The sequence below is a fragment of the Miscanthus floridulus genome, chromosome 11, assembly GCF_019320115.1.
Source record: "Miscanthus floridulus cultivar M001 chromosome 11, ASM1932011v1, whole genome shotgun sequence".
Taxonomy (NCBI): domain Eukaryota; kingdom Viridiplantae; phylum Streptophyta; class Magnoliopsida; order Poales; family Poaceae; genus Miscanthus; species Miscanthus floridulus.
The window spans coordinates 67863449-67883648 of NC_089590.1; the positions used below are offsets into that span (position 1 = coordinate 67863449).

At 49.0% G+C, this 20200-nt stretch overlaps 2 protein-coding genes across 3 annotated transcripts; one reads left to right on the forward strand and one right to left on the reverse strand.

The window, feature by feature from the left end:
• Nucleotides 1-2149: 2149 nt before the first annotated feature.
• LOC136493538 (E3 ubiquitin-protein ligase WAV3-like) lies at nt 2150-6747 on the forward strand. Of its 2 annotated transcripts, none has more exons than XM_066489636.1 (2): nt 2150-2668; nt 4647-6747. In XM_066489636.1, the coding sequence occupies exons 1-2, from the start codon at nt 2429-2431 to the stop codon at nt 6495-6497; spliced, it is 2091 nt and encodes a 696-aa protein (XP_066345733.1). In that variant the 5' UTR covers nt 2150-2428; the 3' UTR covers nt 6498-6747. The 2 variants fall into 2 exon arrangements, with proteins under 2 accessions (XP_066345733.1, XP_066345734.1); XM_066489637.1 differs by having other exon boundaries at nt 4650-6747.
• A 9409-nt stretch (nt 6748-16156) lies between these two features.
• Nucleotides 16157-17835, reverse strand: LOC136494449 (protein CANDIDATE G-PROTEIN COUPLED RECEPTOR 7-like). The gene is made up of 2 exons (XM_066490615.1): nt 16901-17835; nt 16157-16783 (listed from the first exon to the last, which is right to left on the reverse strand). The coding sequence occupies exons 1-2, from the start codon at nt 17750-17752 to the stop codon at nt 16283-16285; spliced, it is 1353 nt and encodes a 450-aa protein (XP_066346712.1). The 5' UTR covers nt 17753-17835; the 3' UTR covers nt 16157-16282.
• Between the last annotated feature and the right edge of the window lie 2365 nt (nt 17836-20200).

Sequence of the window (20200 nt, forward strand, 5' to 3'; positions counted from 1 at the left end):
GCTCTAGGAGCAGCCTTATCGCGATCAGGTCATCGTTGCCAGTGAGTGGATAGACGACATCATCGTCATCCTCCATGGCGACCTTGACCACGGACGGCTTATCTCTAGCACCGTTCCTCAACGGTGCGCGCGTGGCCACCGTGCCCGGTCTATGCCACAAGAAGAGGACGACGAGGCATCGGCAACCGACCTGCACGGAGGAGAAAAACAGAGTCAGAGAGATAGAGCCATAGAGGTACTGATCCAGAGTTAGTGGAAGACGTAGAAGAGACACAAGAAGTGGAGAAGACATTAGACAGATCTAGGGTTAGGGTTAGGGTTAGCGGAGTACCTACGCAACCGGAGCCCGGTGTCGGAGATGACGAGGGCCACCCAAAGGAGAGAGACCGATTAGAAACTATGGCGAACGTCGGAGGAGGGACGGACGGGAACACGGTCACGAACTCACATAGTTCACCGAGAGCGAGAGAAGAGAGAGGGAGAGGGGAGGAGAGAGGGAGAAGGGAGGAGAGGCGGATCGAGGTCACCGGAGTCGGGGACGACGGATGAGATCAGTAGTTCATGAGAGAGAGCTCAGATTCACTAGATTGTGGATGCGAGCCGGCGAGCGAGTGAGGATTAGGGTTAGGGTTGGGAGCGGATTGCGGAGCCGGTTGCCAGCGAGGCTGAGGTGACTGGGCGAGCGGGGGCTCGGCTGCGCACCTGCGCGCGCGGCGAGAGAGTGGGGAACTGGGGATTAGGGTTAGGGTTTGGAGCGGAGGGCGGAGCGGACGAGGAGCGAGGCGGACTGCTGACTGCGGAGCGGGCGAGGAGAGTGGAGACTGGAGGGTTAGGGTTGGGAGCGGGGGGGGGGGGGAGCCGCTTATACGTGGGGGCGGGGCGGCGCGGCCGCGCGGGGGGGGGGGGGGGGGGTTGCGGGCCGCTGGCAGGCCGTGCCATGCCGGCCCACGTGCCTGGGGTCAGGCCCAGGCATGGCCTGCTGCTCCGGGCCGGGCCAGCCCGGGCCTGCTTGCCTCCGTGCCGGGCCGGGCCAAAAAACCGGGCCTTGGGCCAGACTGACAGGCTCGGGTTGCATGGCTTTCTATGCTTCTGCCCTTGTCGTATGCGCTACAGTGCTACCCTTATTCTTCCTGACACTCGTTAGTTATGGTACAATATTTTTCTCTTACAATAAATCAGCCAACAATATTTTTCAGCCTGGCTTTTCAGTAAAACGAACAGAGGATTTGCTCGTCGCGCTCAGGATCAGGTCACCTCACCTGTGCTGTGCTGGCTGAACAAGCCTGAAGAAGACAGCCCAACGGCTCTTGGGTAGGAGTATTTTTTGCGGCGGTTTCACCGACCACCGATGGATATATGCTCCGCTCACCTGCACGTACTGATGTACCCGTATAATAATATCGGCGACGAGGCAACTTGCAGGTGCGCAGAGCAGGGCATCCCAACCACCGGCGCGACGACAGGAAACATAAATCTCGTCCACTTTCAGACTGACAGACACAGGTTGGCCTGGCCTGTTCTCTTCCCATTTTCCTTTCCTGCGTCGGCAGGGTGACAACTGACGAGCAGGGGAGCAGCCAGCCTGTGTCTGTCAGTCTCAAGTCTCGATACTATTCTTGTGAGGAGTATCAGATTACAAGAGATCGCGAGTGCCGACCTGCCGCGCTTATCTATTCGGCGTATATCATCAGCAACGGGACTAAGTTTTCGGCATATTCTGACCAGAGATACACGTACATGTATCCTGCTGCTGCTTCCACGAGTGTACAATGCACTGGCCTGCTTAGTTTTCTATTTCCTCGGTCGTACAAACCTGGCAAGAAAATCGCCATTTGGCCATCAGAGCACAAGCAACCATGCCTGTAGGTTATACATATCACGCTGGCTGTTTTACTAACTGTACACTCAAGTTTGAAAATATATCCAAGATTTGGATTCTGATTGAAGCGAAGGGTTGTTAGGCCGGGGAGGGGAAAAAAATTCACCGGCCCAGCCAGGATGGCTAAAAGAGGCCCATGGTTTCCAGATAGGCGGGCCCATCACCGCCGCCGGCACCGCCAACCAACCAACCCACCCTTCTTCACGCTAACAACACGTCTCATAATTCAAACGCCCAGCTGGTTCCGTTACTACTCCTTGTACGCTTCCTCCCTCCCGCGGCCACGAGAGAGACGAGTCAAACCAATACACGAGCCGCAGCGCAGGCCGCACCCGCACCCGAAACGCTCCACAGCTCCACTACCTCCCTTGTCGGTTCTGCTCCCCTCCAAAACCCTCCGCCGCTCCCTCTCCCTCCCCGCACTCCTATCGGCAGTCATCATCGCCGTATAACCCGTAGGCGGGGTGGCGGTGTAAGAGCCCCACGAAGTCTGCGAGCCGGTTGGCTGGGAGTGGGAGGAGGCGGGTAGGTGGTTTGTGCTTTGCAGCGATGGAGGGAGCGTGGAGGAAGGTCAGGAAGGCGCTGGGCCTCCGCCTCGACGTGCACGCGTCCGCGGCGGGAGGTGGAAACGTCCCGCGGGCGCCGTCGGGCGCGGGCGGTTGTCGGCGGGATGCCGCGGTGGAGGTGGTGGCGCCGGCGGCGGGCGAGTCGTCGGGGCCGAGCACGCCGGTGGGTGCGCACCGCCAGTCCAAGTCCGGGGGCAGGTCCTCCTCCACGCACTCCTCCAAGGTGAGATCGAGATATGAGCGTTTTTGAGGTTTTCGGGATTGGGATTGGGGGTTTCATCAATCGATAAATGCTTGGTTTGATCGGGAATTTGGGCGTGGTGGTAAGTTCTGCCCTGCGTTTAGTTATTTGGGAAGTCAAATGCGCATGCTATTGGTAGTATGACGCACCCTCCGTGTTGGGTGTTTTTATTGGCGATCTCCGTGTTGGGTGTTAGCACGGATAAGATGCATTCTCAGTGCGAAAATTGTGTTTCACTAGCTGTTTTAGATTTTTGCGTGGAGACTTTGTGCGCTTCTTCGGCACGGCATGAGTAGAATTTACGCTCGCTGGTTGTGCTTGTGCGCTTCTAAATTTCTAATAAGATTATCAACCATACTACATCATTTTGCATTACTGTTTTGCACCCCATTTTATTCTCTCCCGTCAGAAAGACAATCACCCAATTACTGTCCAAAACGAAGAAGAAAAATTTGAATTCCTGTATTTTCTTAACATAAGTTCAATCCTAGAGATTCACAGGACCTTGCGTGCCAGCTGTTGTTCGTTCTGTAATGTCTCCGTTAGTCAATGCTTCATCGCTCAATAATGTCATTCATGTCGAGAGATTCATAGGAGATATTACGCCAGCTGTGGTCTGCTCGGTATCCTCTGACATCACTTTTTTAGTCAATGGCTTTCCTTAGATAACTGCTTAATGCAAGCCGGTTCTCTATCCCATCCATCGTATCTGTACTTCACTTGCTCTCCTTCTTGATAAGGAAAGGAAAAAGCTTGCTTGTCGCTCATCACCAACCCGTGGTGGTCACGTGTAGCAAACCCCGCTCTTTCCTCCTACCACCAGCTTTCTTTCTTTACGGCAGATGTTCCAACTTGACAGCTGCTATCCATTATAGTGGGTGCAAATTGCCCAACTGATTGCTGACTGCTACTTTCTATTTTTATGTGGCCTTTTTGTCTCAATGGTACCAATTTGACAAGTAACTTCACATGGATTGCCTCACTACCTTTACATTCATGGGTTCCATGCATGCACCAACCTGGTACAAAAGAGTAGAAACAGTAAAGAGGAAGTATTAGGTATTAAGTTGAATTTTTGAAGGATAAACCTTCTAATTGACTTTACTTCACAGGACTAAGTAGCTCTGACCAAATTCAACAAATAAAATCAGGATTTATTGTGTTCAAACATGTTGTGATGATAACTTGACGAGTACAGTATCCATAAAATGAATGATGAACTAAATCAGTATTACAACACGTGTATGGTTATTTGTGCTCCTTTGCTGGCTTGATGAGTGTTTAACTACTGGTCAAAGGGTGTGCTTGGTATGGGAATATCAATTTATCTCAATTCAAGGTTTCTGGGTATAATAGCTCATCCTTACTTTTTGTGCTGACCAATAGACAATGACTGATGCATTACCTCAAATCCTCAATTGATTTCGGTGGACACATGCCAAAAGGAAGTGCTAGTTTCAATGTTCTGCTGCCCTGCCATTGCCACATCGTGATGTTGATTGTTTGCTATCTGCTTATCTTGAACTTATAAGATGATATTTGACTATTAGAGCTGCTATGGTGCTTGGACTAGTGTAATACCAAAGGTATTAGTAAAAAATGTATGCACATATTTGTTATTCAGCAAATAATTTATATTGGGGCAATGGTGCACATGCTACCTAAACGTGAACTCCAAAAATGACATTTAGGGCCACATAAATGAAGGTTTAAGGTACACGTGTTATTTCGGAGTTGAGGTTGGATGAATAAAATTTTATTAGAGGCTTATGTAGTGTAGTAAAGATCTGTACTGGCCTAGCTCTATGTTGTAACCAGGTCAGGCAGAGAATTAGGTAGTATAATTTAAAAGTATCCGTTCATGTAACGTGTTAATACATGCTATTCAAAGTAGTAGTAGTTCTTTTTGTATAATTCAAAGCAATTAAGCTTATTTTTTTTTCTTTGGTTTGTCCTTCAGCAGGGGAAATGTGCAATATGCTTTGCTAGCATGAGATCTGGCCATGGACAAGCCCTTTTCACTGCAGAGTGTTCTCACATGTTCCATTTTCAGTGTATCTCGTCTAATGTAAAACATGGAAACTATGTCTGCCCAGTTTGTCGAGCGAAATGGAAAGAGATACCCTGTCGCTCACTATCTTCTACTAGTCCTCATGGAAGAGTTGGAGGTGACCATATTCGATCACCCCAACAAGATCCCCATTTGGCTCTTCACCGGCAAGTTTCAAACCGGCGGCGAGAGGTCCGTCGGTTACATACTTCTGAGCCAGCAGACTACAATGATGATGAACCTTTGCAGCGCATAGAGGCTTTTGACAATCTTAATTCTGGATCTAGTAAAACTGCTGAGATCAGCTCATACCCAGAATTCCAAGTTGTTTCACAAGCATCATGTCTAGATGGATTTGATATTCTGATCCATGTGAAGGCCCCCACTTCTAGCTCAGATGACATCACAGGCAGTTTGGTCAATGCAAGCTCTATGAGGTCGTCAAGACGAGTTCCTATTGATCTTGTTACTGTCCTCGATGTTAGTGGCAGTATGGCAGGCACAAAATTGGCACTCCTGAAGCAAGCAATGGGTTTTGTTATTCAGCACCTTCGGCCATCTGATCGCCTTTCAGTCATTGCCTTTTCATCTACTGCTCGAAGACTGTTCCCCCTCCAACGGATGTCACATCATGGTAGGCAGCAGGCCTTGCAGGCAATAAGCTCACTTGGCAGTGGTGGTGGTACGAACATTGCTGATGCACTAAAGAAAGCTGTGAAGGTAATTGAGGACCGCAACTATAAGAATTCTGTATGCAGTATCATTCTTCTGTCAGATGGTCAAGATACCTACAACATTTCCTCAAATTTCCAAGGCACATCAGCAGGTCGTAGGTCACTTGTTCCATCTTCTATTCTAAATGATCTCCATATGGTACCCCTGCACACTTTTGGATTTGGAGCAGACCATGATTCAGATACACTGCATTCGATTTCTGAAGCTTCTGGTGGCACCTTTTCTTTTATTGAGGATGAAGGTGTGATGCAAGATGCGTTTGCTCAATGTATTGGTGGGCTTCTTAGTGTTGCTGTTCAGGAGATGCGTCTCAGTATGGAGTGCGTTGATCCTGGTGTTCAACTTTGTTCCATCAAATGTGGCAGCTATCCAAGTAAGGTAGCAAGAGATGGACGAAATGGATCTGTTGATATTGCTCACTTATATGCTGATGAGGAGAAAGACATTTTGCTGTCAGTGGCCATTCCAGAATCTTGTGAACAGACTTCACTGTTAAGAGTTGCTTGTGCTTACAAAGATCCTGTGACCAATGAGACTATCAAGATTCAAGGTGACGAGGTAAAGATCAACAGGCCAACATCTACTGTATCTGTACCGGTTTCTATTGAAGTTGACCGAGAGAGGAACCGTATACGAGCTGCCAATTCTATCGAGTCTGCACGGGCTGCTGCCGAGAGGGGTGCTCTCTCTGAGGCCGTCACTATTCTTGAGGACTGCCGGAGGGCACTATCACAGTCTGTTGCAAGCCAGAATCGGGACCGTCTATGCATGGCCCTTGACGCAGAGCTAAGAGAGATTCAGGAGAGGATGGCGAACCGCCAACTTTATGAGGCTTCAGGGAGGGCATATATGCTGTCTGGATTGAGCTCTCATTCATGGCAGAGAGCAACAGCTCGCGGAGACTCTACAGATAGCACCACTCTTGTTCACTCATATCAAACGCCATCCATGGTTCAGATGCTGGAGCATTCCCAGAATTTCAGCTCTCTGCCTCAGGGCCGAAGGCCACAAGTCCAGGGAAGGTAAATCACCATCATCTCGGCAGTGTCATGTTCGGATGATGGCGAAAGTTTAATCTTAGCTTTCATTAGTCTTAGCATGATTGCTGGCGCTTTAGTAGTGCCTAGTTATTCTTTCGCTGATAAGTTTATTTGAGTCCTAGTGAGGTAATACCGCGGAAATTGAGGTGCGGCAAGTACTTTATTGTGATAGCTAGAACTATATTCCCCCAACGTGATGATATGTGGGGGAAAAAAAGGATGGAAATATTGGCTGAAACTGGCTGACAAGTCAAACACTGTTCTGGCTGAATTGTTGTGAGAGAAAAACAGTGTTCGAACTGAAAAAACAAGCCGAACAAGCTGAATATGGGATAAGCCAAACGGGGCCTACAGGCCCATTCCATTTAATTTCCTCGAATCATGGAATTTAAGTCATGAATAATTTCAATTGATCTTTGGTGATGCGTGCAAGCCTACAAGGGAGCATTGGACTGGTACGAAGAATGGAAACCCAAATGCGTATCCTCTGTTTCTCCTTCCCAGATTCGTGTCAGTGTGCTCTCAATATAATTAAGTTCTTGTATGTATGCTGCCTTAATCAGTGATGGTAATTTAAGGTAAATCACTATAATTTGCAGGCAGGAATTTCGCATGAATATGACATGAAAGCATGAGTAACCTCGCAAGTAAAATTTAGCCAAACTTTGCTTAGAATGGCACCAGCATGTAAACATGAACAGGAGAACTATGCGCGTACATCTGCGGCCAGCAGCTATACGTACTCTCGCTATAGACTCATGGGACTCCGGGTCCGCCAAGCGCGCGCCAACTTTCGCAAGAAGCAGTTGCTTACTCGCTTCCCAGACCGAGCAGGCGAGGGGGATGCACTCGGCGTCGGCGTGGTCACCACTACTCACCAGAAGGTCGACCACAAGTACCGCGGTAGCTCCGCGGCAAGCCGGTCCCGCCCCTCAGGACCACACGCGCCCTCCTATACTGCACGGCTGCGTGCTGCCGTGCTCGCGTTCGAGTGCCTGCACATGCAGGCATCGTCGACCCCGAACCTCTCGTTCCGGGTCGCCGTTGTGGACGGTGGCATTGAGCACATGCCTAGGGGAGATCGGGGTGGCCCTTGGGGAGGCGTCCAGAGGCCGCTATTCTAGCCTCCGCCCACCGCGGCGAGAAGGTTATACGCCACGACGGCGACCACCAAAGAGAGGAGGCAGAGCAGCACTGCACGAGTGCACGACCACGGCGTGCGCTCGTTGATCCCTGCCGAAGACCTCGACTACCTATACGCAGATACCTTCTCCAGTTCTGGTTGCATTCGCTCGCCGGCCGCGGGCCGCCGCCTTGCATGCGAAGCGAGGGAGCGACGGGGCGCGTAGGTCAGGTCAGCAGCAGCCTCCCATGCCGGATGAGCGAACGGAAACAGATTGAAGTATATTGGAAACTTTTCGCGTGGGTACGAAGTCATATACAAAGACCAAAATTAAGAAAATATTTTTATCCAAAATACAGATTTTGTATTGATCATCATACTTGCTCATGTACGTTAATCTGACTAATAAACACAACACACAGGTCCGGAATGTATCCCTAGCTAGTCTGCACGGGACAGCTTTAACAAGTTATTAGAGACCAGAGAGTCCCGTGCCGATCAATAATCCGATGTGCACGGTGACAGATTATATGGTTCAGTCTATTGTCTAATTGTACTCGATTTGGATTAAAGTTTGATTTGGATTGGAGTTGGTTTGGAGAAAAATCCTGAAGAAAGGAGAAAAACCGCCGCACACCCGAGCACCGGTTCCCCGCCGCCTGGGCCTGACCCAGCGCGGGCGGCCTGCGGCAACATCGGTGATTTGGATCACGTGCTGTTTGAACTCAGATCTGTATACGATGATGATGCGAGCTCACGAAGATTCGATGAACTCGATCTGTCTATGATTCGATTCGAACCATAACACCCCAGTTCGGCACACGGCACAAGCCCACTCTAGGGTGGGTTCCATCTATGACAACATGTGCTTTCGTTCCTGCTTCGCGTAAAATGGTTAATCGAAGAATACTGCGTGTTTTTAGTCTGGCTATTTACACTCCGACTGTTTAAACACGTTTGACCGTCCTAAGTTCCTAGGGTATTAAACGTAGGATGAACAGTGCTCTCCGCGATGCTACAATAGCTCACGTATACAGTATCCGAGCTGCACTAACCCGATTGTGGCCCTGTCTAACTCGGCGCAACGGTGCTCGCGACTACAGTACCCGTCATCTACAGCCCCCAGTGACCTAGCACTATTTAATTCGGCCGACCTCGGCTCATTTAGGTGAGGATGTTACACTATTTGTGGTTGATCTGGTGTGGGTGTCCTTTGATTTTCTGATTTGAAAGTTGTATTTGATTTGTGGTTGGTCTGGTGTAGTATGCTACTTCCGGATCTGGAAAATCACCGATCAAACACCACAGCATGAAAATCAAAGGAGTATATGATTTCCTAATCTGGAAGTTGTATTTGATTTGTAGTTGAATCCACGTTTATCATGCCGTTTGGGACTTTGAGGTTGTACGAACGGAAGAGTTAGGAGACAGAGCACTTTAAAACAACATAGCAGCATTTTTAAACAGCAGAGCATGGCCTGCGGCCGGCACGGCGCAAAGGGGTAGAGTAGTGGTCTGGGTAGTTGGGCTAGAGTAGAATGGACTGGACGAAAAAAAAAGCTAGAAATTTTGCCTTTTTATTTTTAAGGATAGATTTCGGCTTTTGGTAGAGATTTATCCTGACTTCAAGTCATAGAATTGTCCATTTCTAATCCTTGTATACGTACATATATGTGTCCTCGCAGCGGTGACGATGACACGTACTGCTTGATATTTTTTCTAACACAAATGACATATAGAATTGTCCATTTCTAATCCTTGTATACGTACATATATGTGTCCTCGCAGCGGTGACGATGACACGTACTGCTTGATATTTTTTCTAACACAAATGACACACACATATATATATATATATATATATATATATATATATATATATATATATATATATATATAAACCAAAAACGGAAAAATTGATTTCATAGCATCGAAAGATCACGAGATCCGGAAAATACCACAAAAAAAAACTCCGTTATGTAAAATACCACTAAAAGATAAAACTGTTATCTAAAAGTAGCATTCCGTCGTATTTGAAGGTAACAACGTCAGCACCGTCGATTTCTGTCCATCTAAACTTCTAAAGGCACCAAAAAAATCCAACTCCCACCTACATGAGCCGGACATGGATAGAGCTCACACGCGAGCCCCTCCTCCTCCTCAACTTAGCTCACATGTGCGCCGCCGCCGCCACGACAGAGTTTGCACGTGTGCCTCCGCCGCCCCGGGCGAACTCCCTCGTGCGCTGCCGCCTCCCTGGCAGAGTTTGTGTATGCGCCACCGTTGCCTCCAGGCTGGTCAAGTTTGCCCGCGTGCCGCGCGCCGCCGCCTCTGCAGAGCTCGCGCGCACGCGTGACTCTGCCACCCCGGCCGAGCTCCCCAGTATGTCGCCGCCTCCCTGGCAGAGTTTGCGCGTGCGCCACCGTCGCCTCCCGATTGGTCGAGTTTGTGCACGTGCCGCCGCCGCCTCTGCAAAGCTCACATGGTGCCGCAGGAAGTTGTAGAGTTCTTCCTAGAGGAAGAAGGCTAAGAAGAACGCCGCCGGCCCGACCATGTGTGCAGCTGCAAAGTCGTGTCCGCTCATGGCCTCGTGGGTCAGATCAGCTAGCTACATTCCATAGTTCCATGCATGCAAGAAAGAGCTAGATGTGCCTAGATGCATGTGTACTAGTACTACTGAGAAGGATGAGATCCTTCCCATCGAGTCCATTGACGCAGAACTTGGGGCGGAGCATGGACTGCTACGTACGGCTTCGGCTTGCCACCCCGGGTACGACCAAGAGGACATCGCAGTGTCCTTGCCCTTGATGCCGGGCGCGCGAAGAGGCGCAGGTGCCCGCCGATGAGGGCTACAGCGAGTCTATAGCCAAGGCACGTCAGCTTTACCGCCTAAGCTACAAGACATTGAAGCTCTCCCCCCCGCCAGAGGCTGTGCTGATCCGCCAGGACTCCATCCTACAGTGGATCCACCTATGCCGGAGCTGAGAAAGACGAAGGGGATGAGACTTCCACCAGTGCTCACGTGGAAAGAAGGGAGAAGCAACGGTGGACTCACGTCGTTTTACCAAACCGTGACAGAATGATAGTTTCGGATAACAGATGATTCTTTCGGTGATATTTCATGTGGCCGTAATATTTGAGTGGTATTTTCTGAATCTTCGTGATTTTTTGATGCTACGAAGCCAATTTTTCTTTTTCTTAATTATTTTCTACCTGGGTAACGTCTAGGCCCGGTTAGTCCGAACCCAGCCCATGTCCAGCGCAAATCCAGTGTGTACCGGAACATCCGATTCTTGCATATGTGAGGCGGGAGTCGAAAATCCCAACCCGTTGCTTAGCACGAAGGCGTTCCAACCTCCGTACACACTAATCTTTGTAGTTTGTACATACAATACCTATATCTATGCATTCACTCCCAAGGAACAAGTATTGAACCTCTTTATATTTATGTAGTGTATGTACATCCTCGCAAAAAAAAAAAAAAAGTGTATGTACAAGGTAAACTATTCATGTATACATATAAATGGGCGGCCACATGAATATAACCGGTGGTGGATACTCCTCCCTCTTCCTCTGGTCGTCGTCGCTTGTTTTGACGTAATCCAGCCGACAGGGCGGCGACGGCGCCGCTCCGACTCCGATCTTGGCCTTGCAGGAGAGCACCGCGTCGCCGCGCGTCCCCAGTGCAGAGTACCTCGGCATGGTCACCTTGACGTCCACCGACGCCTCCCCCACGGCCAGCTCGCCGGCCATCTGGTCCCGCAGGAGCCGCGGCACCGCCACGGCGTCGCCCCATGCCCTAGCCGCCACGCGCTCGCTCTCGCGCTTCTCCTTGCTGCACAGGGGCGGCACGGTGCCGTTGGCCAGGACCGCGTCCCCGTACGACACCGCCGCGGTCGAGAGCTCCGGGACGCACGCGCGGTACTGGGAGTTGCGCGTGTTGTCGATGTGGAGCGTGAGGTTGAACGCCGGGGAGAGCGTGTCGCCCGCCGCCGAGAGGCCCCGAGCCGGGTCCAGGCCCGCGACGCCCGTGATGGCCACCGAGAACACGGGGTCCCCCGTTGGGAACTCACGACTGAGGAAAACACCCAGGAGAACGCAGCCGGTTACCACGACCGCGGCGACAGAAAGCAGACAAACCAGCCCGCATATTTTTCGGTGGACGGGGTTCCGCTCTCGACGACGCTGGCTGCTGCTGACATGTCTTGAGGGGGGACAAACGACGGCGTAGCGGCCATCTCCAGAATTGTTGTGTCGGGGACTCCATGGCTACTGCTTGCTGCTGGATATACGAGGGATCGCGTTGCCCGTCCCGCTCGTGTGCCCTTCACCGACACGGGCTAGAAATCGACCTGTGCGTGACCGTACAGGATCGCGTACCCCAAACGTGTCCGACACTCCGACGCAGCAACGCTGCCGCCTGACTGAGATGGGCCGGGTCAGCATACAACCATGGTTGCAACTAATACGCACGGAATAACTATCTGGTAACTAAATTATTATAACGGTGAAAATAGAGGCAATCCAGGTTCTGAAGCCGAAGCCCGCCGTCTCGAGCTGCAGCTCGCCTAGTTCACGATTACAACCAAATCTACATCGCTCCACTCCGTCTCCTAATTTGATTCGTTGCTTCAGATTTAATGACAAATAAAATAACAGTAGGGGATGTGGAATTGCCATCGGTGTGTGGATTTTTTTTATTCACTTGTCTGCAAATTGAGACAGTGTGTTTGTTTGATCTGCGTAAATACAGCAACATTGTCACTAGCGTTTGGATCTGCATTGGTTTGTATAAAGTCTGTTTGGATATGTGAATTCAGTTGGATTGATTTGAAGATAAAGGGTTGCTTGGTGTCGCGCCCTCGATGGAAAGTCCGACTGCATGCATGTGTATATTTGCATCAAAACAATGTAAGATCTTCTTCTTCTTCTTCAGAAACCAGTGTCACTTCCAGTTCTAAAACTAGTAATACCAACCGTATGCTAACTCCCGGATGGAGGTTTGGACCTAGTCGTAAAAGTAAAAAATCTCAAAGTAGGATTAATTTATATATTAATAAACATTGCAATTTCTAATCTCTTGTGAATCTCCTTTGAATTTGATCAATTCTTGTAAAAAAATCTAACATGCTCAAACACAATTAAGGGAAAACGAGGACGGCAAATCCTTGAATCCAGGAGGTTTAACATTGCTTGCAAGTTGTCTAATGCTTGGCAACTATATTTCTCTTGTTTATTTTAACCGTCACCTGAGCAGGGCTGAAACTAGCTGACAATTGAACCTATTGCAATGCTAAACTAAGGAACATATATAATGCTCAAAAAAAAAGAAAAACTAAGGAACATATATGATGTTCTGAAAATATGTGGAACATATATGGCTTTGTGAAAATATGTGATGAACATGAGCCTACTTAGTGATCCTGCACTGGAGACGTGAGAAGGGAGGTGGGCACGTCACTACGTCAAGGTGAGAGAGGAAGGTAGCGAAGTTCTCTGTCTGAGACTCTGAGGGTTGAAGATGAACAACATCAAGAAGATTTATGTGCATTGGATCCCCATCCAATGGCTGCTATGCCTCAACTGATTAAAACTAGAGAATTTAAGCACCTGCTAAAATACCATTATATCCCTGATGTCTCTTTTCTTATTATAAATCAAAGCCGGGAAACCGAATCTTTCAAAAAAATCCCTAATATCAAAGCCGGGTATGTTTGGATCCATTGACACTAAAAATTAGCTAGCTAATACCTAACACTTAGCTGCTAATTTTTTAGCTAGCTAATTTTTAGCAGGGGGCTTTTTGGAACCACATGCTAATAGGTGATTAGATAATGAGTTAAATGTGTATATGAACTATTAACACTTATATATTAGCAACTTCAAACCTGCTAATGGAACTAATAGTCAACAGTCCTCCAACAAATAATTAGCAGGTTTGTTTAGATCCATTAGTACTAATTTTAGTTGCTAATTTTTAGTGCTAATAGATTCAAACATGCTATTATACTAGAAATTGCTTACTAGCTGACAGCACAGGTTGAACTAAGTAATTTGTAACGTTAGGCAGCTCATAGATAGATAAGAAAGAATTAGGTAACAGTTCAGAACGGCAGATACTTGATTTTCCGACCGTATTCGAAACCAAATCCGTTTAGAGAGGTTGAGATCTGTCTGTATCCGAGTCCGGATATCCAACATCCGATACCGTATCCGTATCTGAATACTCAAATCGCATATTTATGATATCGATATCCAATCGTATCCTATCCGACATAGTTGACACTATCCGTATTCGAATCCGAATCCAAACAGAAATATGAAAACAAATATAATATCGGTGATATCCGTCGGTATCGATCCGTTTTCATCCCTACCGGCACCACCACAAATCGAAGACAAGTCGTACTATCTAGGTAAACAATGAGCGTGGAGAGAGTTTTTGGCTTTTTAATATTAGAAAGTACAAAGTACAATATATATAAATACTACGAATTTAGGTAAACAATTGCATCACAAATTGAAAAGTATATATATACTATTAGGGATGAAAACAGATCAGATACGGACGGATATCACTGATATTACATTTGTTTTTATATTTCTGTCCGGATTCGGATTCAAATACGGATAGTGTCAACTATGTCGGATATGATATGATTTAATATCGACATCATAAATATGCAATTTGAGTATTCGGATACGGATACGGTGTCAGATGTTGAATACCCGGACTCGAATATGGACAGATCTGAACCCCTCTAAACGGATTCGGTCACGAATACGGTCGGAAAATATCCGTACCATTTTCACCCCTATATACTATATATATGTTTAACTACTGGTGGATTCTGCGGCGGCTGGCCCTGGCCGGGGCCGTGGATAGACTTCCTCCACGCGGCACGGAGACGGAGAACTCCCTCCGATCTTGACATTGTTGCAAACAAGCACCTCATCGGTGCACTGGGAACAGCCCGCCGGCATGGTCACCTGGACGTCCAGCGACGCCTCGCCCCGCTCCAGCTCGCCGCTCAGGCGTTCCCGCAGGAACCGCGGCAGCACCACGTCCTCTCCCCACGCGGTGGCCATGCGCTCCTGCACCTCGTTCTCCTCGGCGCAGAACGGCGGCACGGAGCCCCTGCCGAGGAACGCGTCCCCGTACGACACCACAACCGTGGATAGCCCCCAGACGCACGTGCTGTCCCACGGGTTGACGTTGCCGGGGTTGTCGATGCGGACCGTGAGGTTGAACACTGGCGACAGCGTCGTCGGCACGCCGCCGCTCGTCGCCCCCAGGTTCAGGCCGTCGACGCCGGTGATGGACACCATGTAATCTGGGTGTCTCAAGGGAGGAAAACGCGCGATATGCACCATGAGCCAAACAAAGCCGGCAACCATGAGCATGGCCACGGCGGCGCAAACCAGCATCGCGATCGTTTCCTCGTAGTCCCTGGGTTTTTCTTGTTGACCCATGGTAGAGAACTAGAGAGGACAAGAGCGGAGCACTGGCGGCGGCCGGCGTCAAGGTGCTGACTGCTGAGGGAGGATAAAAGAGACTACCACGTCAACGTGGTTTCAGATGGGAGCTATGCTTATGCGCGCTTGTCCTCGTAGCCTCTGCTACGTGCTACATATAAAAGGAAAAGGATCGGACGCCGCCGCCCGGCCAGTTCGTGCACATCATGGACTCTGTCGCTAGGTGCCCGTGAGCGCGGTGGACTCTGTTTTCGCCGTGTCCAATTTGGATTTAGATTTGCTGTATAGAACTTTTTTTTAATTATTACATCATAATGCACTTTATCTCTACGAGCACCTCCGAAAGATTACGCTGACAGATATCAAGATTGACGAAGTCACCACATGTACGCACAATCACATACTATGAACGCACACATGTAAACCTTACTCTACGAGTACCTCTGAAAGACTACACTACCAAAGCCTAAGATTGACGAAGTCACCAGATATATTTCGTTGTTGAAAAAAATATTGTCTACCACTGAAAGCACAAAACTGTTAAATATTAGAATAAGGCCCCGTTCGCTTCGCTGGAAAAATAAACCGAAATATTGTTCCGGCTAATTTATTGTGAAAGAAAAATACTGTTCCGGCTGAAAAAAACAAGCTGAAAAGTATGGACTATAAGAGAAGCGAACAGGGCCTAAATCTAAAATAATACAAGCACCGTACCAAACAAAGGAGTTAAATACAGGTGGACATGTTGCACTGCAAGGAACCTAATTATGTGACCTATGATGATTTTCTATCTAGGCACATGTATGGGTGAAAGTGTAATTGAATCTGCTCGACGCTTTTTTTTAAGGCGGTTGTTGTGCAGATGTGTTGGAGGTAGAATTTGGCTCAAGAAGTCAGTCTAATATGTTGTGCGGTATCGAAATTAGGGGTGAAAGTAGTATAAGCTTGGATCATTCTAAGAAAAGAACGCCAAAGACAAATAAACAGACCAGGCTCCAGAACTTATTAATTCCTAATTAATTAATCTTATATATGACTGAAAAGATTAGTACATTTTAGGCGACTGGAAAAGTATCAAAATCATACCAGGTTGTTCGTAGTACTGTATATATATAGAACTATACAAAACTTGGAGAGATTAGACATTGATCACGTACATGCTACATATCTCATCAGATCTCAAAGGTGCTCTCCATCTCAAGCTGCCCACCCGCGGCTTCCTCTTCATCGTCACCGACGTACAGGTAGGGATTCTTCTCCACGGGCTGGAAGTTGTAGAACACGAACACATAGAAGGCCAGGCTCGCCGTCTCGATGGAGACATTGACGGCCCACTGGTACTTGTAGCTGAGCACGGCGGCGACGGCCGACGCGGCGATCCGCGTGAAGTAGAGGTAGCACACCACCACCAGGTAGAACTGCTTGAAGAGCGTGAGCTTCTGGAGGTTCCGCGCCGCCTTGCCGTCGGTCTTGGACGCCTCCCGCAGGTTGCGGATGGACCAGATGATGGGGAAGAAGACCGCGCAGCAGCAGATGACGTCCACCAGGAGGAAGATCTGGTTCCACGCCAGCCAGTCCCTCCCCGCCGGCCCCGTCTCCCCGATCACCGCCGACGCGATGTTCTCGATCACTTGCAGTGGTATGATGATCATCAGCACGTTCTTCTCGCGCTCCTGCACGCACGCACGTATGATCTATCGTTTTTTGGTCGTTGCATGCATGCAGCTAGATGCAGCACGGATCGATCGGACGGAGGATCAGACGACGACGACGCATGCATGCTCATGCACCTGGAGGTAAGGTTTCAAGAAGGACCAGCCGGTGCCGATGAGCACGATGACGGTGAAGAGAAGGATGCCCTTGAAGAAGCCGAACACGTAGAAGGCGACGTCCCACCCGTGCGCCGTGCCGGTGCGCTCCACGTACCACTGGTCCTCGGCGGCGCACGCGAGCTTGAGCGCCTTGAACAGCAGCAGCGCGCCCATCACGGCGTGGATGCGCTCCGCGGTCCTGCGGTGCTTGACGCAGACCAGCACCCAGGTGCCCAGGAACGCGAAGTGCACCGCGGCCGCGGCCGCGAAGATCCACGGCAGCGGCAGCAGGCCGACGGGGAGGTACTCCCGGGCGCCAGAGCGCCGCAGGTTGTACATCTCGGTGCGCACCTCCATGGTGACCTCCACGCCCTCCTGGCAGCTGCTGAACAGCACCGTGTACTGGTCGTCGGAGTCGATGGTCAGGGAGCCCCGCCCCGTGCCGTCGGGCGCCACCTCCTTGAACAGGAAGAGCCGCTGCACGTACTTGCTCGTGAGCGGGCAGAAGGCGCCGCCGGTGGCCTCGGCGTAGTCGGACTCATTGTTGATCTTGTAGAAGTGGGAATTGGAGATGAGGAAGAAGCCCATGAGTGTCCTGTCCACGGCCTGCAGCTGGGAACCCTCGGGGACCCTCCATGAGATGCCGGTGGCTGAGACAGTGGCGTGGCCGCCGCGCCTGAAGCCGAACTCCTCGAACAGGATGACGGAGCGCGAGTCGGAGACAATGGGCGTCGTCTTGATCTCTGCGCGAGCGATAGGGAGGACGGCGGCGAGGGAAACAACGACGGCGAGGACCACGGAGGCGGCCATGAATAATCTATCGAGCTGCATTGGTCGTCACGTACGTAATAAGTTGGGTTCGCGTCACGCCATTCAATTCGCCCGCGGCCGTGGGTGAGGAATGCCCTTGCCTGCTCTTGGCATAGATAGAATTGTGGCATGCATGAGCTGTGCACGAAGACACGAACGGAGAGGGAGGGGACAGTCGACGAGCATGGCGTGTTTTAGGGATGGCCATGAGAGCCTAGAGAAGATCGCATGCATAAGCACCCAGAACTCTAGTAGAACCGATCGACCTTACACTTGTAGCACTTCTCATTTTCAGTGCTCGACTATATCCAACTATACTGAAATCAACAAATTTAGGCCGATCTTCTAAACAAAATAAGAACGAGATAGAAAAATGAGAATAATATCCAAACACTTAGGCCCTGTTTGGTTCAGTGTTTCCGAGCCTCGCTTATAAGCTGAGCAGGCTTACGTGATAAGTCACGATCTGGAGAATTTGTTGTCTGAATAGGATGGGCGTTTGGCTGTCCTGATTATTTCTGGTAGATTGTCTATCCTAAATGTAAAATGACCTATATACCCCTGAGGCTGATGATACCTGTTTTGGTTCATTACAATGATATGAAAGCAATGATGACAATATTTGTAAAGTTTGAGATAGAAATATGGTTCTATTGAGATCCATTGTACAATAATAGTCCAAAATAATGCCCATTTGATTAATGTAATTGCTACAAAATACTCAAGTTCCTAACAATGAATCACCCAACCAAAGCAGAAACAATATCATCACGGAAAGCACCCATATCCGTATCATCCGCCGAAACAGTACCATCAGCTATAGCAACTTGGGACCCAACACCACGAATATCTTCCACAAAGGTTTCAAAATGTTCATCGTTTATGACATTGTCTCTAATGAAATTATGGAGAGCTGTGCAATCAACGATAATCATTGATTGCTTCTCAATTGGATAGCTAGGTAACTGCAAGAGAATGCGCCACTTCATCTTGAGAACTCCAAACACTAGTAGAGAACAGACCTTTGACCCTCGACCAAAATGGGCTCTAGTCCCGACATTTTTTTGCGCCCGGGACTAGAGATACCTTTAGTCCCGGTTGGTGGATCCAACCGGGACTAAAGGTCCCTCCCAACGGCTACTGCGCCAGACAGAGGTGGCATGGACCTTCCCGGTTGGTGGCTCCAACCGGGACTAAAGGTCCCTGCCACCTCTGTCTGGCACAGTAGCCGTTGGGAGGGACCTTTAGTCCCGGTTGAAGCCACCAACCGGGACTAAAGATCCCCCCTTTATATCCTGTCCGTCTCCTTCTTTCTCCCCAAGCCCGAGCTCAGCACATTTTGAAGCTCACTGCACTAGTGTTCTTGCTTCCTCCCTCCATTGTTCCTCCATCCATTCTTCGATTCCTCCATCGATTCTTCAGTTGTAAAGGTTACCAATCTCATACTCTCATTTTTCACCATTGTCTTATCTCATTTTGTTCACTATATATATATGGTTCTTTATTGTGGTTTTTTTCATTTGTAAGCAATTTGAGCTCAAAATCACTTCAAGCTTGCATATTTACATGAACGAAGGTTAAAGTAGCTAGTTGAACTTGCGGACCGTGTTCATTTCGGCGAGCATGTTCTCTGCCGAGCGGTAACGGACGTCAAGGAGGAGCTTTGATTCTATGAGGAAGAGCGGCAACGGTCGTGGAAGACCGTGTTCCCTTCCTCGTAGAATCGGAGCTCTTCTGTGGCCAAGTACGGTGCTGTCCGGTGGAGAAATGCTCGCTGAGATGATCACGTAAGCAAGGTCAACTAGTACGGATGGTTATTTATTCACACGTCCCGATATCATCACAGTAGTCTGTCAATCATCGTACCCAAACGTAGTATATATATAAATATAAATGATAATCGATTGTTATGTGTGTACACTCCCATTCTTCTGTTAATTTGCAGAAATATCATGTGAATTACTTACCTGCCGCAGTAAAAGACGAGAACACAATGACCATGGCCACGGCCATGAAAAATGCCAACGACACAACACTAGCAACTTTCTCGGCAAGCAGAGTAGTGTTAAACGCTCTGGAAACCTTTAAACTTCAAGCTTGCATATGTACATGAAGGAAGGTTAAAGTAGCTATTAAAAACTAGTATTCACTGTTCATTTGTAGCATGCATAGCACACTTCATTGTTTAGAGATATAGAGAATTTTAGAGTTTTTTTAATTTTATTTGTTTATAAAATGAGAAATTTATAGTGTATTAAAAAATGAGTATAGAGAGTAGATGGCAACTGCTTCCGGGTCCTCGGCATCTCATGGGTTTCCAAAGCGACTTAGGCCGGGCCTCCCACTTAAGGATGGCAACGGGGAATTCCCCGTCGGGGAATAAGCCACCATCCCCGTCCCCGCGGGGGGGAATTTTCCCCATCCCCGTCCCCGCGAACAACCACGGGGAGCCTTCTTCCACCATCCCCG